This window comes from Schistosoma haematobium, chromosome 1, assembly GCF_000699445.3.
Source record: "Schistosoma haematobium chromosome 1, whole genome shotgun sequence".
Classification (NCBI taxonomy): Eukaryota; Metazoa; Platyhelminthes; class Trematoda; order Strigeidida; family Schistosomatidae; genus Schistosoma; species Schistosoma haematobium.
In genome coordinates, this window is record NC_067196.1 from 17053554 (window position 1) to 17077035 (window position 23482).

General features: G+C 32.6%; 1 protein-coding gene across 2 annotated transcripts in view; it reads left to right on the forward strand.

Moving 5' to 3' along the window:
- Positions 1–23482, forward strand: part of MS3_00003802 (uncharacterized protein) — a gene marked incomplete at its 5' end in the record, with an annotated part of 44393 nt that overhangs the window by 16051 nt on the left and 4860 nt on the right. The window contains 6 exons of one of the 2 annotated variants that reach the window (XM_051211663.1): positions 1266–1396; positions 5135–5399; positions 7674–7987; positions 13906–14209; positions 14793–15084; positions 20002–20390. In XM_051211663.1, the coding sequence (XP_051073277.1) occupies positions 5346–5399; positions 7674–7987; positions 13906–14209; positions 14793–15084; positions 20002–20390 (1353 nt within the window). Of the gene's footprint in view, positions 1–1265; positions 1397–5134; positions 5400–7563; positions 7988–13905; positions 14210–14792; positions 15085–20001; positions 20391–23482 lie in introns of both variants that reach the window. The other variant, XM_035733225.2, reaches the window with a different exon arrangement.

Here is a 23482-nt window from a genome sequence, read left to right on the forward strand (position 1 = left end):
CTTGTTAAGAACATTTATATATGAAAATTAAAAGGTCAACTAGACAGGTTAAGGGTAAGTCATAACAAAGGAAAAATATTAAAATACACAAAAACAAATGTGATTACCACTCTGGATAATAAATCAGTATTACCAGGGTAGGTTAAGTGTAAGGACAAATTGTTTTCGAACACATAAAGGGGGTTTTAATTTCCATATAGCCAAGGCTTCAATAAACCTTAGTATACGTCCTTGAAGGCTTTTGTATAACACTACAAATGCTGATTTGACGTCAACCGTATGACCCGTCTCAATCAAATGCTTCGCAATGGAGGATGATGTATATCTATCCTGTGATCTTATTTGACCATTGGAATTCATCTGATTCTGCAACCATTTTGGTATATGTTCACCCACTCTTAATTGCAAATCACGATTACTTCTCCCTGTTTCCACACATATATATAGATTGATAGACACAATGGGATGTGACACAATCGCTTTCGTGATATTTGGGCTTTTGGTGAAACATAGACCTTGTCTTTTCGATGATGACAAGTTGGGCTTCATAAAATGTCTGATTGATAGCTAATTTAAGTATCCGTTTCAACATGAGACTATTTGTGTCACCTCTGAATGGTAACGTAATATAAACTCGCTTTTTGGGTGTCAGAAGCGTCAGAGGTCTAGTCGTATTACAACCCTTCCAGCGGTTTGTGAACTTCAAAGAATAACCATTATTCATTAACATATCAGTCAAGAGCTTCGTCTCTACTTCAATAGTATCACTAGTACAAATACGATTGATTCTACTGAATAAGCTCTTTATTAAACCGCGTTTGTAATGAATGATCATTATTCATTTTCTTGAGAAAACTTCTCAGTCTAGTTCTCAATTCCTTGAATATCGTTTTAGTATGTTATTATCATCAAATAGTCAATAAAGAATAGAAAAAACAATAGAATTTTTCATCCATTTCAAGACTAACTACAATAATTTTTATTCAAAACTCATCAATTTCAGAAATACTGCAAATGATATGCATATAATTCAAATGATCAACCTTATCCAAAGAAATACGACCTAGTATGATTCTATTTGTTAACACGCTAAGCTATAAACAACTTTCATTCAGAATATGAAACTAAGGGATGGTGTTCATTGGCCAAGTGAAATCCAACAATTACTGTGAAATTCATAGATATTATTAGTTTTTCATAACAAATAACTTTATTCTCAAATGAATTCAGTTTACTTCAAATAACTCCATATGTTCATTTATTAGGTCAGACTTGTGAATATAGAGATCCATGTCAACTTAACCCTTGTTTAAATGGTGGAACTTGTCAGTCTGATCCATTTGGTCAGTTTACTTGCATTTGTCCTCATTGGTACAATGGAATACGCTGTGAACAAGTAAGAAAATAATAATTAATGGCATACAATATCTGTTCATGAAGCTATTCAATAATAATACCGATATTCATGGCACCTGAACTTTTTATCATTTTCAATTAAGTAGTTAATATTCCATAGTTCATCTTTTAGTACTTATCATACTCAATAGATCTACGTTTTTCTTGAGGACACATAATACTTTGATATGATGTTATAACCCCATACAGGAAGATATCTAGAAACTCTTAAGAAAAAAAATACTGAAATTTTAACAAATATCACTATTCCAAACAATTAAGATGTTTATTTCCAATTTGAATGAAACTGCGACTTTTTGTTGTTGTCTTAATGCTGTAATGTAACTGTAATACAATATAGATCTCGGTTTTACCAACTGGTATATCATATAGTACAAGTGCTATTATTCAAAACAAACATCAAATCTGAATAGTTTTATATTTCAGCTACTTTAACACAATTTTCTTAAGAATAATATTTCCCCTATGACTATATATATATTACTGACGAGCATCTAATAAACAAGTATAACTTCTTATAAAAAATGATAAACTGTCAACTTTAAATATATTTATCGTTTGTACAATCATCTAACTATCTATTTAAGCAAAGATGGATAGTGGCTAGCAGTGGAACCCATGACACGCGTTTCGTCCTATTCGGGACTCGTCAGCTGGATGTACCTGCATTGGAGTTGATGTTCACTCCGGGACTCGAACTCAGTACCATTCGCCTCAAACACCATGGGAAGATACAATTAAAACAACACAAACTGAATCTAACTATTTACTTTAAAAACTTATTTTAATATGAAGACAAGTATTCCTAAATTAAAAGTAATATTACAAAGTGTAGGAATATAAATAAATTGAAGAAACTCAGTTCAACGTAGAGTTTACTTTACAGAATGATTACATAGATGTAAATATGTAAATGATTTAGAAACTAAACAACAAAAAGGGGAAATTTAAAGTTTAATTAAAGGAATTATAATACTGAAGTCATACGATACATTTAACGTTTACTTAACTTTACAAACTTTTATTTACACCCTTGCTATACTATACTAATATATCTTCAATATAACTTTCGACCAGACCCTTTCATGCAAGTAATTTAAACTCATTATGCAATTATGATTTTAAATATCACAGGCTGTAAGCAGTTGATGAGAACCTACGAAATAAAACGAATTCATACTATTCTGCTAGAATCTTTGTTTTTACTCTTTTCAAAATGATGAAGAGAACTATGTGTATGAAAAGAATAAGTGCAAAATTATTCATACTTTAATTGTTATTAACCTTATATTACTACTGTGTAATATACTGGCATTTCATGACAATCAACATAGTATTCTTTCAAAAACGAAAGTATTTCTTATTTATGTAAGTTTTAAAAGTATTAAGTAAATGCTCTGAATGTTAACGCAAAACACTCCTGATTATTGTTGTTGTTAACTTTAAAACTGTAGTTAAAAGAATTATATATATAGACCTAATACTTGGAACAGGATGACTAAATAAACATAGCGGGATTTTGTGGAGATTGTAGTAATTTGACAATTGAATTCATAAGTCAAATGAATCTAGATCAACATGGAAAACCAGAAAGCACTGGACGACTCTTTGATCCTAGTATGGGACTCCTCAGCAGTGCGCATCCACGATCCCTTCCCGCGAGATTTGAACCTTGGAGGAGTCCCATGCTAGGAGGGAACGGCCGTCCAATGCTTCCAGGTTTTCCATGGTGGTCTAGCTTTAATTGACGCATGGACCAAATAAACATTTATTTAAAATGCGTCATCTAGTAAGATTTAAAGTTGATGCAAGCATCAACATATATATATATATATATATATATATATATATATATATATATATATATATATATAGTTATTTAAAACCTTGTTAAATAAGTCATACATATGTATTCCAATGTTTTATTAATTATTCATTAGGGATAAACAAAATAATCATAGTTCTTGTATTTCTTGTTATTGTGAAAAATATTCCTTCATGATAAGTACATGAACTTGTGTTATGTGAATAAAACCTAAATTCGAAATTTCTGTAGATGGGTTTGTCACTGAGATGGTGGAGAAGATTTGTAACTCAGATGGATGATTTTAGTAGAGTTTTGTTCTCTGAGCTGGATGGTTTGATCGTGGAGCTTTAATTGTTTTTCTAAAAGACATCATCAGCACAAACTTCAGGTAGAAGTCTTCATATAATATCGTTCAGAAAAACAATCAAAGCTCCACGACCAAACAATCCAGCTCAGAGGACAAAACTCTATAAAGAATATTTGTCACTGTTTATTATTGAATTTAAAGTGAACTTAAAACTATCTGACAAAAGTTTTAGAAGAGAACAAAGATTTTTTTGGCAAAAAATAAGATCAAATATATTTTATATCTGATGTAATTTAGGCTCAGATAATGTTATGATAAGACTGAGTTTATCAGAGCTATGAGATATATTAGAGTAAAATATTTCACAAAGTTTGATTGTATTTAAGTTTTCAAAGACGGTCAAATATTAAGAGATAAAAAGCAAACTAGACAAATTAGAACATAAGAGAAAACAGTGATAATCTGAAAGAATTCTATGAATACCACTAATCTGGAAATTAAAATTAAATCAATATAATCAGGGTTGATTTTGTAGGAGCACGGACTGCTTTTGAATTCACAATAATGGCTAACGTTTCAAAAGACCAACTTATTCTCTATAGACAGTTATTATAGAAAAAATACAAGATATGAGTTAGATTAATTATATGGCCCATTTCAACTATAAATTTGACAATCAAGAGTGGTGGATATCCGATTATTTGCATTCACTTATCTTTGTAACTGTATTAGTACATGTTAAGCCATCCTCACTCTCAAGTCATGATTATCTGTGTTCACATACAACCGTAAATTGTTAAGCACAGGAGGATCCAACACATTCATTTACATGTTGTATAGTTTTTAGATGAAGCATAGGCTATAATGTCTTAAAGATAATTATTTTGGTTCCATGGTAAGTCCTAATAATAAGTTAATAAAACCTCCGTCTCCACAATAAACTATTTGACTCATCTTTGAATAAAATGATGCTGCAGATGGACTTGGAATTGCCAAAAGGACATTAGTTCTCAACCTACTACTGCCTTTTCATCAGATAATGCATTTTAATTGACATTTATTCTGAATGAATGGTTCACTTAACATGTTCTTTTTGGATTCTATAGTATCATTTGTAAAGAAAAATCAAATCCCACTGAATATCCGCTTATTCAACCCTCGTTTTCACTATACTGCTCAATAACTTTGAGAACTAAGGTGCTGCCTTGCCCTTGTAGGCTTTATACGGACAGAAGATATTTTCAGTTTGGTCCCATATTTTGCTAATAAAAGTACATGATATTGATTATATCTTCAACTAATTTTACAACATATATGATTAACACGTTAGCTGGCAACGGTTCCAAGACAATAATCACGGCACCACCACCAATCTGTAATTACCGAAAAGTATTGAAACTAACTGATATTACTTTATTTACCACAGAAATATCAATGTAGTAGCATTTTATATTTGCGTTATCCTGAGATTTATAAATAAAGGAACCATACATTTTGTGAATAAAATGATTTATTTGTGGACAAAGCTTACTGTGTAAAGCTATTACTGAAAACAAATGACTAACCGTAATTTATGTTGTTTTTTATTTAACATTTTGATACAGGAAATTAACCCATGCTATCCTACATCTCCGTGTTTGGGGGAGAAGTCAGTTTGTCATTTATTGACTTCAAAGAATAGAACAGTTTCAGGACCGTCGTTTTCTATTCACAAGTCAGAGTATATTGTAGATTTTCTATGCGAATGTGACCTTAATTATTTTGGTCGTTATTGTGATAAGAAGCGAAATTCATGCAAGTTTCATAATTGTAAAAATGGTGCAACTTGTTTACAAAATAACGATCATTTTGTTTGTCTGTGTCCTTTGGGTAAGAATATTTCTGTGTCCTTATCTCTGTAATGCACCGTACCTAATGTCTTTCCGTTTTTATAATCTAGATGATGATAGTAAGCTTGCAAAATGTATTCGTCAGATATTCGATATACATAAGTTATTTTAGTATCAAAAATCCAATATAATTGGCTGATTAAGAGAATAAATATCACAAGTATTTATGATTGAAATCACATTGTTTACTTATACTGTGCAAATACAGTTGTAAATTATCCAAGAGATTGTAATGAACCAACAGTAAAATTCTGTACTGAGCCTAAAACGAATGGAATTGTAACTGATCCCGAAAATCAATATAGTGTATTATTATCCGAATGTACTGAGTTTATGCTAGCGGGATGAATTTTTATCAAGGGACGTTATTATTTGAAGAACAGCTGAAGACCAGAAATCAGTATACAAGCACTTACTCATGTTTCATAACTTCTTCGTAGTGCAAATTCTTGATGGCGTATGTGGTCAAATCGAAAACCACTTTTCTTTGTCGATATAATATTATACAGTCCTAAAGCTGAGATTTATTCAACTTAGCAATGAAAATTTGGTGAATTTGTGATGTAACGTGACCATCTTTCACTGTTATCCGTTTGAACGTTATTAATGTAATAAAGTTCTATTTAGATCAGTATGTATTAAGAATTCTAATTATTCAAAAAACAAGAGCCAGTGAAAATGTTTAGTGCTGCACAATTTTTGTTTGTCCTATAATGAATATGATTATATTGAAACGATCTTTGAATTAACTAATTTTAATTAATAGTTCCGCTAATGATCATTTGATTGACTTACGATTGTTTAGCAATTTATCATTTTCAAAATTAAACGTTCAACGTTTTTACAGATTTGAATTGGATTTTAACTAGTCCAACCTGTTTTGAACAGTGACGTGTAATTATTCAGGTGGTTAAAAACCCATAGGCATTATGTTCATTCAGACTTATGTATAGTGGTATGTCTTCAATGAAAGAGAGATGAATGATCTTACATAACTCATAACTACGCTATTCCTCTCCAAGCAATAAATTTGATGAATTATTATAGACAGAACAATTTAGTTATAGAGCCTTCTAAATCTAAAGAATTTAAGTTTGAATCTCAAAGATAAAACTGAGTTAGAATCTAAGAGGTACATCTTTCTGTTGAATATCAATAACTGTGATAAGTGGTTGAACCGCTAGTCAAATTGTTATGACATAATATAAATTACTCTGTTTACGGGAACTATGTGATGTTGAATACTAATTTATAAACTTAAGACAGGTCAAATTTAAGTTCAGTTAGTGTTAAGTAACTTTATTTCTGTAAACAGAAGTATATATTGAACATTGGAAAGTATAACAAAGAGCTAAGACTAGATGTATTTGGGTTTTGTAATTTAAAATTAATCAACATTTCCTTGAACATTGAGTCAGTCAGTCGACTACAAAGTAGGACCAGACACATATATACATCGGTCCAAGTTGCCATACCTCATTAACACAACGAAATGAACATCGGATTCACAGAAGCAGTAAATTCAATGGTGAAATGATATTAAATGAAACATTGGATATGAAGAAATACCACAGGAAGAAAGAACTAGTTCGTAGAAAGGAAGATATGATAAAGTTCAAAGGAAGACAGAGAGTGTATACATCTACGCCATTGTGATCGATTGTGAGCTATGTCACCAAGAGTCTCCAACTATTGGTTACGATAGTCACGTGGACCCCAATCAAGTAGTCTGGATCAACCCACATGCCTAAGATTAGAAGTTAGTGACTTCAAGCACTGATGGCACGTTTCGGTTTAACCGTCCCTAACTTTCTTTCAACCATCCCCAACACTAGTGTCAGCATTGCGTGTCGTGGTAATCGGTGTTCAGTTATACGTAACACGTGGCCCAACCATCTCATTCGATGAAGATTCACAACCTAATCAAGTGATTTACCTTTCATCCCCTAATACCCTCCATCTAACCTCATTATCACATACCTGATAATCCCAACAGATGTGAGCAATATTTCTAAGATATCTGTGGTCGTAAACATTGATATCTTGAATAAATCAAACAAATAGGTCCCGTTGAAATAGTTATTAGTGAATACCTTATTACTTCATTCAATATTCATTGTATATTCAAGAACTATTTATTTTAGGATTTACAGGATCAATCTGTAATACACCTACAAATAGAACTAAATATATTTCTTCTAATATAAATACTTTAATTCATAATCAATCAATAAATATGAATATATTCAATAAGAATCTAACAAATAATCTAGAATTATTCAATGATTATTGTTATCAAATTGGATGTAATAAAGCAAAAATTGGTGATAATATATGTCAAGCAAATTGTATCTATGCAAATTGTATAAATATAGAAGATGAATTAGAAAATGATTGTCAATATTGGATTAATTGTTTACAAACAACTCAATATATTCTAAATGATAATAATAATAATGATGATTATATACAAACAACATGCGTTGAACAATTTAAAAATGGTAAATGTCAATCTGAATGTAATAGAAATGAATGTTATTTAGATGGTTTTGATTGTTATGAAAATATGTAAGTGAATGATTTGATCATTTTTATATGGTAAGAGTATAATTTATAGACGAACCAATCAGGTATTCAGATGATGTATATGGAATTTTGACGTGAAATTCACTCATCCATTTGGATAAATAAAGTTTTGGGATTATAGATGATGTTAGTTTGTGATGAAAATCTTAAATTCAATTTCTAAACTTAATCATCAGCTGTAAATTCTTATTCTAATTTCTTATACAGGTTCATAACTCTCATTTGATCCTGGTTATTAAGTGGATACATTCAAGATCAGTCTAACATCGCTCAAAGGTCGTCCATAAATTATAGTCTTACCATTTTACATTTAATTTACAATATTTGATCTTTAAATTTCCATTGATTTCACTGATTCATTGAAGTAAATGTAGTAACATGCACTTCAAGTGTTACTTTATATAGTTGAAAGTATTTAGTAGCTTAAATTCTTGTGATATTTATTAGGTGACCATAATTTCAAATGTTTTGTTAATTGGTGGTTCGAAACATTGTTCCAAGGTTTTTTTTTCAAATAGTAATCTTGAACAGTGAATTTGATGATGAATCATTAATTTCTACACGGAAATATTGCGTAATATCTACAAGAAATTTTCTGATATTAATCAACATATGCTCATTAGTGACTGGCTTTAACAGGTATTTCCTCGAGTTCTAGTGAGAAGCAGTGACCAACGGAGTTCAATCGTGTCTGTTGTGAGATAGTAACTCACAGAGGATAATGGTGGATGTGTCGTTCGATTTTGTGGATTAGTTGAATTTAGACATTAACACCATTGGATGCCGATCATCCCAGTGGTCTACAGGTTAAGCGTTCGCGTGCGAGACCGATAGGTTGTGGATTTGGATCTCCTAAGGCGGAATCGTGAATGCGTACTGGTGAGAAGTCCCAAAGTAGGACGAAACGGTCATCCAGTGCTTCGAGGTTTACCATGGTGGTCTAGGTATAATTGACTCATGATCTCAACTACTGAAATTACTATGACATTCACAAAAACCCCTTCTGATAAAAATCATTTCTTTACATATCATGGTTTATGAAATACAATATAGACAACTTAATTTAAATCAAAAGAAGGATATTTATTTAATACTTTCGAGTTTTTTGTTTGTCATAAGAAAATTGATATTGTGATATCATGAATGGACATATAACCTTCAAAAAAAGATCGAAATAACATGTCAAACCCCTTGAATTTATGACAGTGAACAAATAGTCCAGAAGAAAAACTATGGATATAGATTTTATTATTTATAAAAGTTATTATTTCTTAACAATCAATGATGATTATGTCTATCCATTAAAAATAGATCTGTGATCTTCCAATAAGTTGAAGTTAGAATTTCTGATGTTTCGTAAAATGACATTGATCCATTCAGAACCATTTTGATTTTGAACTTTGTTCCTTAATACATATTTAATTTTGTTCTAATTTAATTTCAGCTATTTATTTATTTACTCTGAAGAGACTACTTAAATAAAGTTATAACATGTAAGATATTCTAAGTTCTACTTATTAAAATATCACAATTATATCATTATTTCATTATTAGCATTCCAACTAGTGTTTGATTTATCTGAAATTGTTCAATCAACTCCCGGTAATGATACATATAACCATTAAAAAAGTTCGAATCATTTAACTTTAAATTTAATTCCAGTAATAAGCTTATATCGGTTCGTATAATTTAATGACATTTTGTCAAAATGTAATCAAACTAGTTTTTGATTCAATTAAAATCTATACAATAGTAAATTTGTTGTTAGTAAATTGCAAGTATGCTTCACTTTCTATTCAAGAAGATTTGGGAGGAAGAACAAGTCCGGATAAACTGGAAAGTAGGATATTTCATTAAGATACAATATAAAGATCTGAGTAAATGTGAGAACTACAGAGGCATTGCATTATTGTCTGTACCAGGGAAAGTTTTTAACAGAGTGTTGCTGAACGGGATCAAAGACACAGTAGACGCCCAACTTCGGGATCAGCAGGCTGAATTCCGTAAGTGTCGGTTGTGCACAGACCAAAATGCGACACAAATGATCATAGTCGAACAATCAATTGAGTGGAACTCGTCACTGTACATCAACTTTATTGATTATGAAAAAGCATTTGACAGTGTAGATAGGAGAACATTATGGGAACTTCGACACTATAATGTACTTGAGAAGATCGCCAATATCCAACGGAATTCATACGACGGACTACAATGCAAAGTCGTTCACGGAGGACAGCTGACAGATGGATTGCAAGTAAGAACCAGTGACAGATATAGCTGTCTACTATCCTCCTTCCTCTTTCTTCTGGTATTCGACTAGATGATGATGACCTTGACATCTGAGGGGGAAACACAGAATACAATGGACAGCCCAGAATCAGTTAGAAGATTTGGACTTCACAGATGATCTAGCCCTCCTATCCTATACACACGAACAAATGCAAATGAAGACACTTGATATAGCAGCAGCCTCTGCATCAGTAGGCCTCAGTATACACAAAGGAAAAAGCAAGATCCTGAAATACAAGAGGGAGAACACCTACCGAATGACGCTTGACGGAGAAGCTCTGGAACAGGTGGAATCTTTCACGTGCCTGTGCATCGAAATCGATGAATAAGGATGATCTGATACAGATGTAAAGGTGAGGATTGGCAAAGCAAGGGCCGCATTCCTACAATAGAAGAACATATGGAACTCAAAACAACTATCAACCAATATCAAAGTGAGAATCTGCAATACGAACACCAAGACAGTTCTACTGTCCGGAGTCGGAACGTGGAGAACTACTACGACCATCATCAAAAATGTGCAAGTATTCATAAACAGTTGTCTGCGCAAGATACTCAATATCCGTTGGCCGGATACCACCAGCAACAGCCTTCTGTGGGAGAGGACAAACCAGCTTCCAGCTGAAGAGGAAATTAAGAAAAGACGTTGAAACTGGATAGGACATATATTGAGGAAATCATCAAACTGCATCATGAGGCAAGCTCTAACTTGGAATCCTGAAAGGAAGCAAAAAGAGGAAGACCGAAGAACATACTGCGTCGGGAAATGGAAGCAGACATGAAAAGGATGAATGGCAACCGAAAAGGATTGCCCAGGATAGGGTTGAATGGAGAGTGCTGGTGGGTGACCTATGCTCCTCCACGAGGGGCAACAGTCAAAAGTAAGTAAGTAAATTATTTATTATTATAGTGCATTCTACAAATAAATTGTCTAGGTAATATTCTGTAAAGAAATGTCTCATACTCTTTACAACAATACCAATTAATATGTGAATATGCGTAAATCCAATATTTGAAATCACAAGTCAATTGAAGCTAGACCACCATGGAAAACTCCGAAGCCCTGGACGGCCGTTTCGTCCTATTGTGGGACTCCTTAGTAGTGCGCATCAACGACCACGCCTCAGGAGATTAGAACCCATGACCTATCAGTCTCGCGTGCGCTTAACGACTAGACCACTGAGCCGGTTAGCATCGAACGGTGTTAATGTCTAACTTCAACAAATCCACGGAATTGCGCCACCGTACACCATTGTCTTCAGTGAGTTGATATCTGGTTGAACTCCACTGGTCACTGCTTGTCACTAGAACTCCAGAAAACGGCCGTCCAGTGCTTCCAGGTTTTCCATGGTGGTCTAGTTTCAATTGACTCATGATTTCAACTATTAAAATTACTAAAATCTCCAAAAAAACCCTTCTGATAATATGCGTAAATCGTCAATATTTGAAAATAAACAAACAAACAAAATCAATTATGTAATCCTTTGTTCACAATTGTAAAATGTTAGTTACCTTCTAGTTAAAAAGTCTGTCTGCATGTTCTATTCAAAATGAATTAAGTGTAAGTGACTAATTTAATCCTTGGTTCCTTTTTTTAATCTTAAATGTAAATGAACAAATTAGAATTATAATAAATAACACTTTCATTATAGATTGTTAGATAACTTTGTTTTTTACTTTAAAATATCCAAAGTTTATTTGTACCGTATATCAGTTTGTCAGTTATTTAGCTTGACTGTGTTGTTTTTCCGCGATAATAATAATAATAATCTCTGGAACAATAGAAGTTTTTGACTCTATTAAACTAAATATGAACTTCAGTCAGTTTTAGTAGTTGGTATGTAAAATATAATTTTACTTTTTTTTTAACAACCACGTATTCATCTTATGTGAAAATAATTGTTCTGTTTAAAGTTAAACGAAAAGGTTGTAATTGAAGGGTACAATGTAAATCTAAATTTAATTTTAATGAATGAGATTATGGGTCTGTGGAAGCTAGACCACCATGGAAAACCTGGAAACACTGTATGGCCATTTCATGTTATTGTGAGGCTGCTCAGCAGTACGCATCCACGATCCCGCCTCGCGAGATTCGAACCCACTACCCATCAGTCTCGCGTGCAAACGCCTAACTTCTAGGCCACTGCGCGCACTGTTAAAGAGTCCCGCAATAGAACGAAATGGCCGTCCAGTATCATAATACTCACAAAATCCCGTTCTGATAAGTTTGCTCGCATTGCTTTATTGTTCATTAATCATTGAACATTTAAAGAATCCTGTTTGCTTGAAATAGGAACTATAACTAATTGAGGGAAAAGTGTTTTATTTTAGATCTTTTATCATAGTTTTAGAGTATTTTATTCATGGATGATGCAACGTATTGTATACTCTAGTTTAGTAAATTATCTGTAAATTACAAATAAACTTTGTGAGCTACATAGATATTATTTACAACTGAGTTATCTTTAAATAATACAATTTCAGTATAAGTATCGTTCATTTTTATTTTCTACACAAACTAACTCAATGTATTTCTAAATCGGATGACAATGGGAAAATATCGAAATGTATTAAATTATGTTGATGATGTAATATATAGTATTGATTAAAGCCATTAATAATAATAATCATCATCATTTAATAGGTTGACATGTTTGTGTCAGACCTTATCATTCATTTAACTTCAAGAGAAAGCTTGTTGATTTCAAGAAGGAAAATCAACTTACCTGAGTCTAGTCCCCTTACTCTAGTTGACAATGTTTTAGTATAGAGGATATGTGGAGGTTATTGAGTTAAGTTGTATGCATTACAGACTGACCTCAGATGACCGCTATATACAAGGAAGCATTGAACAGCTGTTCCATCTTAGTATGGGACTCTTCAACAGAGCGGATTCACGACTGCATTGTCTATTGAACTTAGAAATTTCAGGTCTAGTGGAATTAATTTAATAAGTCATTTAATATTTCATATCTTTAACTTCAGTTAATTTGCAGTTTTGGATAATCATCTACCAATACCATTGGTGTTTTATCCTAACAATATATTTGCAGTATTTAATTTCTGTACGCAGATAACAAGTTAAAACAATTAATTTAAAGAAGGTCAGTACTGACATTTCCAACTTAACGTAAGATTTCAAAAGTCTGTCTAGAAGTAATAATTGAAACTGTGCGATAATCTTATCGACTACTGTAAATCATCGCTATTTAAACCTGTAATTATTTCTCAGCTATTAACTTTCTTAGAAGGTATTTTGATAAACATAAGATATGTTCAAATCACAGACAAGTAAGTCTAAATATCTTCACTAATATAGTTATTGTATCTATGAGAGGTGTTATAAACTCTAATTATTCTTTGAAGTGATGTAAAGCAGAAATTCTATCCAATCCAGTACATTAAAATTTGGATGATTACGGATCAAAGAAAAGCTTTTAATAAATAGTTTAACAGACAAGTTCATTATTCTTAATCAACTTGATTCAATGGAACCTTCTATTAAATGATTCTTAATTCATAATGTTAAACTTTCTTGTGGTTAAAAAGAAAGATTACAAACTGAATTTTAAAACTTCATCGATATTTCCGTTCTATTATATTTACTTTAGATCGCAGTGTATGCCATTTGAATTCTGTTTACAGTCATATGGAGATGGTGTTTGTCAATCCCAATGTAATACCATTCAATGTGGTTATGATGGAGGAGATTGTGAAAATGAACAAAGAAACTATTATTTATCAGTCAAGTATATTTTACTTCATCTGAAAACAAATCAATCAGAATTTAAGTTGAATCGTAATCAGTATCTGGGAAATCTAGGTATAATTCTTCGGTCTATTGTTAGGATTGCAAAGGATAACACTACTAAAGAACTTTTATTAGAAGATATTCCTAGTAAAAATCAAATTAAAGTAAGTTTTCGATTGATAACTTTCTAAGAAGTAGATCAAAATATCTTAGGCTTCCTATTTCTCCCATTATTAATAAGAAGTCAGAAATCAAAAATGTGGTAGATCGCTACTGAACAGTCTTGTGGTTGATTATAAGTTAGGCCAAATTTAGCTTTAAAATCATTCAAATTTCATAGTTCAATCAATAGAATGCCGAATCTATACTACAGTAGTCATTCATACAAATTCTACTGTAGGTGAAGTTTCTATTCAATGTCATTTATTGGATCCCTTTACAAGCTGAGTTAAAAACCAGCTGTCTAAAGTAATAAAAACATTAACTTAGAAATTATCATACTCCTTTTATTTGTGGTTAATTAATATTTGATCATGAAATGATTAAATAACTAATTGAATTAAGAAGTTAATCATTTCATGTTTCCTACTGGCTGTTTCTTTTCGAATGGACAAATGTTTCGTGTAATGAAGGTATGAATTTTAACGCTACTTTCTTTTGTATCTAATGTCACTTACTCGAATGCAGACAGTAATAAGTGTTATAAGCCATGGAATTTTAAAAAAGCTTTTACTGTTCTATCTTCAGGTGCTACTTGAAGTCATCAGTCAATCAAATATTAACTGCAAAACAACTGAGGGAAATATGTGTACCAACGATAGTGTTCGATTACTTCAACCAAACGAACTTAAAACTTATATTCTTGCCGCATTAAGTACAAATCAGTACAAATCACTTTTTAGTATAATCAACTTAAATTTTGTTGATTCATCAAGTCACTCACATTTTAAAGCACCATGGGAATTAGAATCTTCAACTGATACAGGAATATCAAAAGAAGCTATTGGATTATACGTTTGTATATGTATTTTAGCTGGAAGTAAGTTAAAGTTGGTTTATAATACAAGCTTAAGTTTGTTAAGACTAACTTTAAAATTCTCATACGTTTTCTAAAGAAGATGGGGAAGCTATATTACCTCTCTTTAAACTTGATAAAATCTTAACGTAACCACTACATGATTAAAAAAATTTCTAATAATAATTATTCATGTATTTCGAAGTTTTAACCTAGATCAAACTATTTGTTCGAGTCTTCCTAGTTTTATTCCTCCATCATTTTCTGTTCATCTAGTTCGTAATAAGAACTATTTCTTAATTGATTAGATCATTTGAACTACTTAAGTAAATAGAATACGTGCTGAAGTCCTACTCGGTAAACTTAATTCCTATCTTGTAGTTTATTTAGCATTAATTAGCAGCGGTACTATTTTCAAAATAATGCTAGTTTTATTTACTATATGTTACTTACTTGTAAAGAAACTTCTGACTAGTTCATTACATCTATTTTCTTAATCATTGAGTCATTGTGTTTATTTATACGAATATTTAAAGTAACTAATTTTTGTGTCTATAAAATTTGAATATCTAAGTGGCTTATTGCTATTAATAAGAAGCTTTTTGTTTGTTAATATAAATAAACAATATAGATTTACAACACCATAGAAATCAACTTTACCTTGAGCACATGAACTTGCTCAACTATATTGGTCAAAGAGACATTATCATACAGCGGTATATGTAAACATATATACGATGTTTTATGCCACATAAATAACTAGTTTGCTTGTTTTAAGTTTCCTGACTGTTCACTGCAGCAACTGTGGCTGGTTATCAATTTCAAAGATTGCTGTAACATGTATAATAACATTTCTGGAACTCTGATTGTGTATTTTGTTGAGTTGATCTCACATTTGAACATACCAAATAAATCTAAAAAGGTATAGATGGTCATTGGTGTATCCAATTTTTCAAAACAGGAACAATGTATCATGTTGAATATATGCTTCAGTTGGTGATGACATCTCACGCTTTATTTAACTAGCTTATTTGGAAATCATGACCAAATAACATCGTATACGGTATTATCTAGAAGTCAATTTCAGAATGTTTGTTTAACTAAACTTATGCTGTAATCGACAATCGAAGTTTTTTCATTGAGATCATAAACCGATCAATGTTAGGCGATTACTAAAGGCATGAAGACACTGGATGACCATGTCATCTTTGTATGGGACTCTTCAGTACATGACCGCTTAGCTGGCATTCACTGGTGTTAATGACTAACTCCAACCAATCCACGAGGTTTTGCGACCATTTCGCATTGACTTCGGAGATCAACTGTCTCACATTCAACACGATTGAACTCCACTGGTCACGGCTTCTCACTAGCACACCAATAATTGCCTCTGGAAGCTAGAGACTAGTGAGCTCATGATAACTATCAGTATAGGATTGTGGAGATTGTTGAGTTTTCATTGAGACTACGAACACATCAAAGTTAAATCACTATAGAAATGGTGGTTAAATTTAAACATTAAAACCGTCGCATCTCGGCTCATTAGTCTATAAGTTAGGCGTTCTCGCGCGAGATCGAAGGTCCCGGGTTCGAGTCCCGCAAGTGGGATCGTTGATGCACTGCTCATGAGTCACATACTAGGATAGAACAGCCGTTCAATCCATTAAAGTTTTCAATCATGGTCTTTCATTGATCGGTTCATGATCTCAATAATAACTCAACAATCTCAATAACCCAATACTGATATTGAAGATGCTACTAAACTTGGATTGAATAATAAATGTCTCAAAGCTGAAAAGATCGGAATGTAGATAGCGTTTCCAATATAACAGTACCGAACTGTGCAAAATAAAGTTAAACGAAATTGTCTCTTAACATTCCCTGTTTTTATAAATCGTTTCATCTTTTAAGTATATTTAACACATACGTGTTTCTTCAGTTATTTGAGTTCACGAAAATGTTTATTCAAGTAGAGCTTATTCCACAGCATTTTCATCTTCCTTCTAGTTTATTTCAACATTCGCACCAATTACAAAATCGGAAAGAAGTTCTAAATATGTTTAGCATATAAATTAATAAGTTGAGATACCTGTGAATCTAAATATATTACTTTTCTATCCAATTTATTCAAGATTATATGAGTATATGACATTTTCTCGTCAAATGAACCAAATAGGTGGAAATTAATAATCACAGATCAGTTTTTAACTTCATTTTACAAATAAACCTAGGAACTTTTGTTTGGCTTAATTTATAACTAAAACAGATGTTTTCAACAATTATGTTGTTGTTAATTAGGATTAGCTATATACACTCAGTAAACATGATTGAATGTGATCGGTATAAAACACTGAACCTAAGTTTTATGCATGTTGAGAGTAATTATCCGGAATTCTTAATGGAAAAGAGCTTCCTTGTTGGATTCGAAACTTCTTCACCTAGCTTTATAGTCAAGAACTTTACCATTCCGCTATTTAAGATTCAGCTTAATTCTCGTGAGGGTGAGATATCTACATTGATTGATCAGGTACAGGTAGAAAGGATTAATTAATTACTTCAAAATTAGGGTATCCCTTACTGAAGTCTAGGTTTATAAGTTTGGGCCTAAGTATATTCAACTATCAAATATTCAGTCATAGTGCACATGATATTGAGTTACTTAAACTAATCACTACATTTTAATCTGATCAATGGAATCTGATCCAATCTAAGAACTAGATAAACATGGCATTAGTTACTAATCCGTGATCAATCAATGTATAAATCATTTTTATTTTAGTTTGCATCTTTGATTCATTTATAAATAGGTGTTAGTTGTAAATTATGCAAATAATTCATTGTATTGAATAGCATAATATAATTTTATAAGGCAATAAGTAAAGACATGCTTTAAACAATATGTAATTCGTTGTAATTTTTTTTGTTTGACCTCTGATATACGTTAGATAATATTCGACAGTAGTAACACGATAACAACTATGAAAGATCAGTAACAGATCAGTAAATACATTCAGACGCATTAGATCGTTTGAATGTTTTACATAATATATCTTTATGGTGTTTAGCAAAAAAAATATGGACATAAACAATGAATGAATTAATTAGATAATATGACATTGGTTCTTTTCCAGACAATACTTATTACTTATATGAATAAGAAATAGTTGTGAAGACCTTTATGCTTAAGTTAACACATATAACACATAGTTATTATAGTTTTTTGTTAGATAATCAAAGGTTGATAAATAACGAGCGAATAATGAAAGTATAACGGTACTTTGATCATTTGAGTTATTCATGGAAGAGTGAAAATATTTATTGTTTAGTTCGATTTAATAAAGACATCGATTTGTAAAAAAAGTTAATAGAAACCCTACGGAATTTATTTAATAGAAATAACAATTAATTTAACTAAAGGGAATCTGTTTTTAATTGAGATCATGAACCGATTGATTTTAGACCACCATTGAAAACATGGAAGCAATGGACGGCCGATTTGTCCTATTGTGGGACTCCTCAGCAGTGCGCATCCACGATCTTACTCGCGGGATTAGAACTCAAGGGCTTAAGTCTCAGGCGCGAACGCCTAACCTACTGGACCACTGAGCTGGCATCCAATAGTGTTAATGTCTAACCTAAACCAAACCACGAAATTGCGCGACCACCTTCCATTGTACTGAGGTAGATACCTGCTTCTACCCGACACGGATTAGCTCCACTGGTCACGGCTTCTCACTAGAACCCCGAGAATTTTCTCACGAAGCTAGTCATTAGTGAGCACATGGTAATGTTTACCGTGGTCTAACATTGATGTGTTCATAATCTCAAGAAAAACTCAAAAACCTCCACAACACTATACTGAGAATGGCCGGAGTGTAACAGCAGCGCCCCTGAAGCTGGTCTTTGTTGTCCAACTTGCGTCCAATGTGTTTCACCGATTCCAAGCACCTTCAGATTGTATCTGTTCATTTCTGCAGAAACTTGGATGACTCGCACAGTCTCTCACATTGTACGAACATTCCATCTACTTAAATTAATGGTTGCTCTGGTTGTCAGAAGGGGCACCAAATTCGTGACTTCCGAAGGGACTCTGATTTCATTATATGTCATAACTCTTTTAAATGAAGACTTAACTCGTAAGACAGACTTTAAATGGCTTGAATTATTTTTTCTGGTTAGCATTTTTTTAGCGAGCTAGTTTTCTACGGGATGGGATTGCTAACCTCATACCTAACTCTCTTCCTTTATTCGGGCTTGGGACCGGCAGTAGCCCCAGATAGGCTCCAGGTGGAGTTACATCGACAGTTACTTATTTTTAATTTATGATGATTTAAAATGTTATAATATATGAATGTACTACTGAATTAATATGTTTCAGAATTCACTATATAACTATCTAAATTTTTCTATGGGATAGTCAACGAGTGATTAAACACGATTAATTACAATTATTGTTGAATACCTTTTTTATTCTCTTTTACTATCTAATTACAGAATCTGTGGTTCAGGTATACCACTGACTAATAATGTTGAACAATATCTTTTTGGTACACAAATGATTAAACAGAATATATATTCCAACTACTTAAAGTTTCAATGTTGTTCCTTACAACTATTGATACTCAGTTATTGAAAACTATTCATCATAAGCAAAATTGTAAGATAAAAGTAATATGAATGAAAAGAGCAGGAACAAAGATTCTAGCAGAATAGCATGAATTCATCTCTATTTCGTAGGTTCTCGTCAGCTGCTTACAACTTTTGAATTTGAAATTACAATTACACACCGGGTCTAAGTTACTTACATGGAAGGGTTTGGTTGGAAGTTATATTGAAGACATATGCGTCTAGTATAGTATAATATGAATGAATTTTCAATTAATATAGCTGAATTATGGAATGAGAACAATAATCTTTCTCTGGTTACTTTTTGTTTTTCAGTAATTATTGTATTAATTTTATTCTTGGTATTTCAACATGACAATAACTGGCGAAAACCATTGAAACGTGTAAAAACGAAAGGTATCTGGTGTCCACCTGTATCATCGATTTATTCTAAACCTAATCAAATGGATTTATTAGGACAACAATCTTCAGTTTATTTCACAGGACTTAAATCAGTTGTAGGAGTTACAGAACCACCTTTAACAACAATGACAATAAATGAATCAAAATATTTTGACAATAAATTTAAACAAACTCCATCAGCTTCATCATTTTTTCAAGATTACTTGAATTCTTCAACTGCTAATGAGAAGGATACATTCCATTTGTCAAATGTCCCAAAGTACAATCATGAACAAATGATTACTGGATTCCTCTCAGATAAAGTGAGTGTTATTCCTGAAGTTTATACTTAGTTATAGGTATGTATAACGATCTATTAAATATCGTAAATTAAAATGATATATAGTATGTAAAGTTGGTCTTCTTCTGTCAACCCAGTTCTTGAAACCATCTTGCATCACAAATAGTAATAACCTAATAATAATATTCCTCTGAAATACAATTATTAAGATCACAAACCGACCTAAGTAAGACAACCGTTAAAGTATTCATGAATTTATGATCGTAATCATATTTAATAAACACCTAAAAACCTCATTCTGTCAAAAAGTTACCTTTAATCGTCAAACCGAAAGCAGTAAACACTGCTTAGACGTATCAAATCAATTCTCGAAGTTTAATTTTTGTATGAACCTACTTCTTTTTTACTAAAAGTAAAGACAATATATTTGAATGATGAAGTTTTTCATCATTATTAAATGAATAAGTATGGAGCCTTGAATGCTAAGAATCACTAAGCATCATTTGCTACCTTAGTTTTACGCATACATTACCATCTACTTACAAAACATTAGTAGTTAAGTGATCATTGTTAGCATCAAGTTTGTCCAATGTATACCATCTTTGTGAAGATATTTACAACTAAATATGATTTATCATTTATTATTTATGATGTCCTATAACAAGATATTTCAAGTTCATCCTAAATTTAGTATGGTGCATATTACAGTAGTTTTCACCATTTATACTTTTGATTTCATTTTAAATGTCAACCTGGAATAGATGGATAATTGTCTTTCTTATTATTTGTCTCATTCTTAATGCAAATGTTTTCTGTTAACTATTTATTCCAAAATACTATTTCGTATGCCGTTGTATGTTTTAAATGAACTACACAACAAAATACCATCCAGTTAAACAAAAATGTAATGTTCGAATGTCTCGGGAGGCGGAATCGTGGATGCGCACTGCTGAGGAGTCTCATACTAGGACGAAACGGCCGTCCAGTGCTTCCAGGTTTTCCATGGTGGTCTAGCTTCAATTGACTCATGATTTCAACCAGTGAAATTTGTAAAAATCTCCACAAAACCCCTTCTGATAAAAATTTAATTATTGAAATCAGAGTATTATTATACAATTGTAATAAAGGAGAACACAGGTGAGGACAACTGAACATATTAAGCACAAAATTACTAAGTTACTTGATAAAGTAGAAAAACTATACTCCAATACTTCATTTGCAAAACGTTCATTAATTTTCTTAGACTTTATTGTCCATGCATTTCCATACTAATTACTTTCTGTTCCCATTCTTCCCTCCTCAATCTTTCAGCCTTCTACTGCCAGACATTCTATTCCAGACTAGCGTTATATACTTCTTATGCCGTCATAAGTAGCACACATCACAATCGTCCCCCTATTAATAAGCTGTTTTCACTGTCTTTCCGATCACTGTACCACTGTCTTCTTTGGTGCTGTTCGTGACTCGTACTCATGATGCTCTTGAAACAATCTTTGCGGTTGACTGGCATTTATGCACTTCTGCTTGTGTTCTCGCCGGATCGTGTAAATTGAGCCACATCTCTCCATGTCACTGTATGGTCCTTCCCATTTCGGGATCAGCTTTCCTGACTCTGGTCCCAATGCCATGTTCCCTTTTCATTCTCTACACTTTACCAGGCTCCCCACTGCAAAAGGCTTCCACGTTCTTCTCTACTGTTCTGCCTTCTTCGTGTCTGTTATTTATTTCTTTTCCACGTTTCTAATTGCTTCCCTCCTCTCTTTTGTTAATCTTGTTGACGTCCACTTCTGTTGTTGTGGCCAGGTTTATTGTGGATTGGACGTCGTGGTTGTCTACCGTACATAAACAGGAAAGGTGACTTCTTGGTTGTCCCTTGTATGGGGACACGATGCGCCAGCAAAATCAATGGTAACTCTTTCTCCCGACTTCCTCCTTTAGAGGCTAACCAGTTCTTTAACGTTCGGTTGTTTCTTTCTGTAAGCCCGTCCATCTGAGGGTGCTACGGTGTAGTTCCCATCCTCTTGATGTCAAACTGCTTTAGATAGGCTTTAAATTTGTTACTTTTAAAACAGGGACCTTCGTCGGTGAATATCATCTTCGGTGTTCCGTTACACGCCACAATTTGCCGGATTACTACTTCGGTCACTGTTTTTGCCCGCTGGTCTACCCAACGTGTAGCATGTTCCGTCACCACTACCAGGTACTGATTACCTTTCGCCGTCTGCGGAAAAACTCCCACCACATCCACCGACCGTAGATCACCGACTGCGGTTGCTGGGACTGACTGTAATGGAAGTTGTGCGTATCGATCATCTATTATTAGTTGGCACGCACCACACAATAATGTGATACTAAATTGTGTAAATTTTAGTGCGTCAGTAATCGAATGACTAGTAAACCACAATAATATCGATAAAATAGTTTGTAACGTTTAAAAATGTGTGAATAAATGTAGAAGTAATCGTAATAGCAACTATGATTCTACAGTTCAATCTTTATTTTATAATTAAAACAACGGTATCCTAGCAGATATTTAATAATATGATGGGAATTGAATATATGCTTGATTTTCGTGTAATGATGCATAAGCTTCGGTTGTTTTCATTAGCTTTTAGTCCTCAATTGAATACAGATCAAGAATATCAAACCTAAAATATCAGTGTTGGCCAATAGGTTAATATTCATCAATAAAGATGAAGCAGTTAAAACCAAAGTGATTAAGGGGATAAACTAATATCTTACTGATAAATTCAGGGTGAAAACTATAAAATTTACAGGGATGAAAGATTTGTTAACAATAAGTGGATTTTCACAGTTTGAAATCATGAGTAAGTTGAAGCTAGACCACCATTGAAAACCTGGAAGCACTGGACGGCCGTTTCGTCCTGAGGAGTCCCATACTAGGACGAAACGGCCGTCCAGTGCTTCTAGGTTTTCAATGGTGGTCTAGCTTCAACTTACTCATGATTTCAACCTGTGAAATTTACTAAAATCTCCACAAAACCCATTCTGATAATAAGTGGGTTGATGAATTGTTAGTACAAAAGAAAAGTGTGAATTTAGTGCATTTTACATTTTAGAAAAATTATTTTTGTTTTGACAGGAACGTGAATA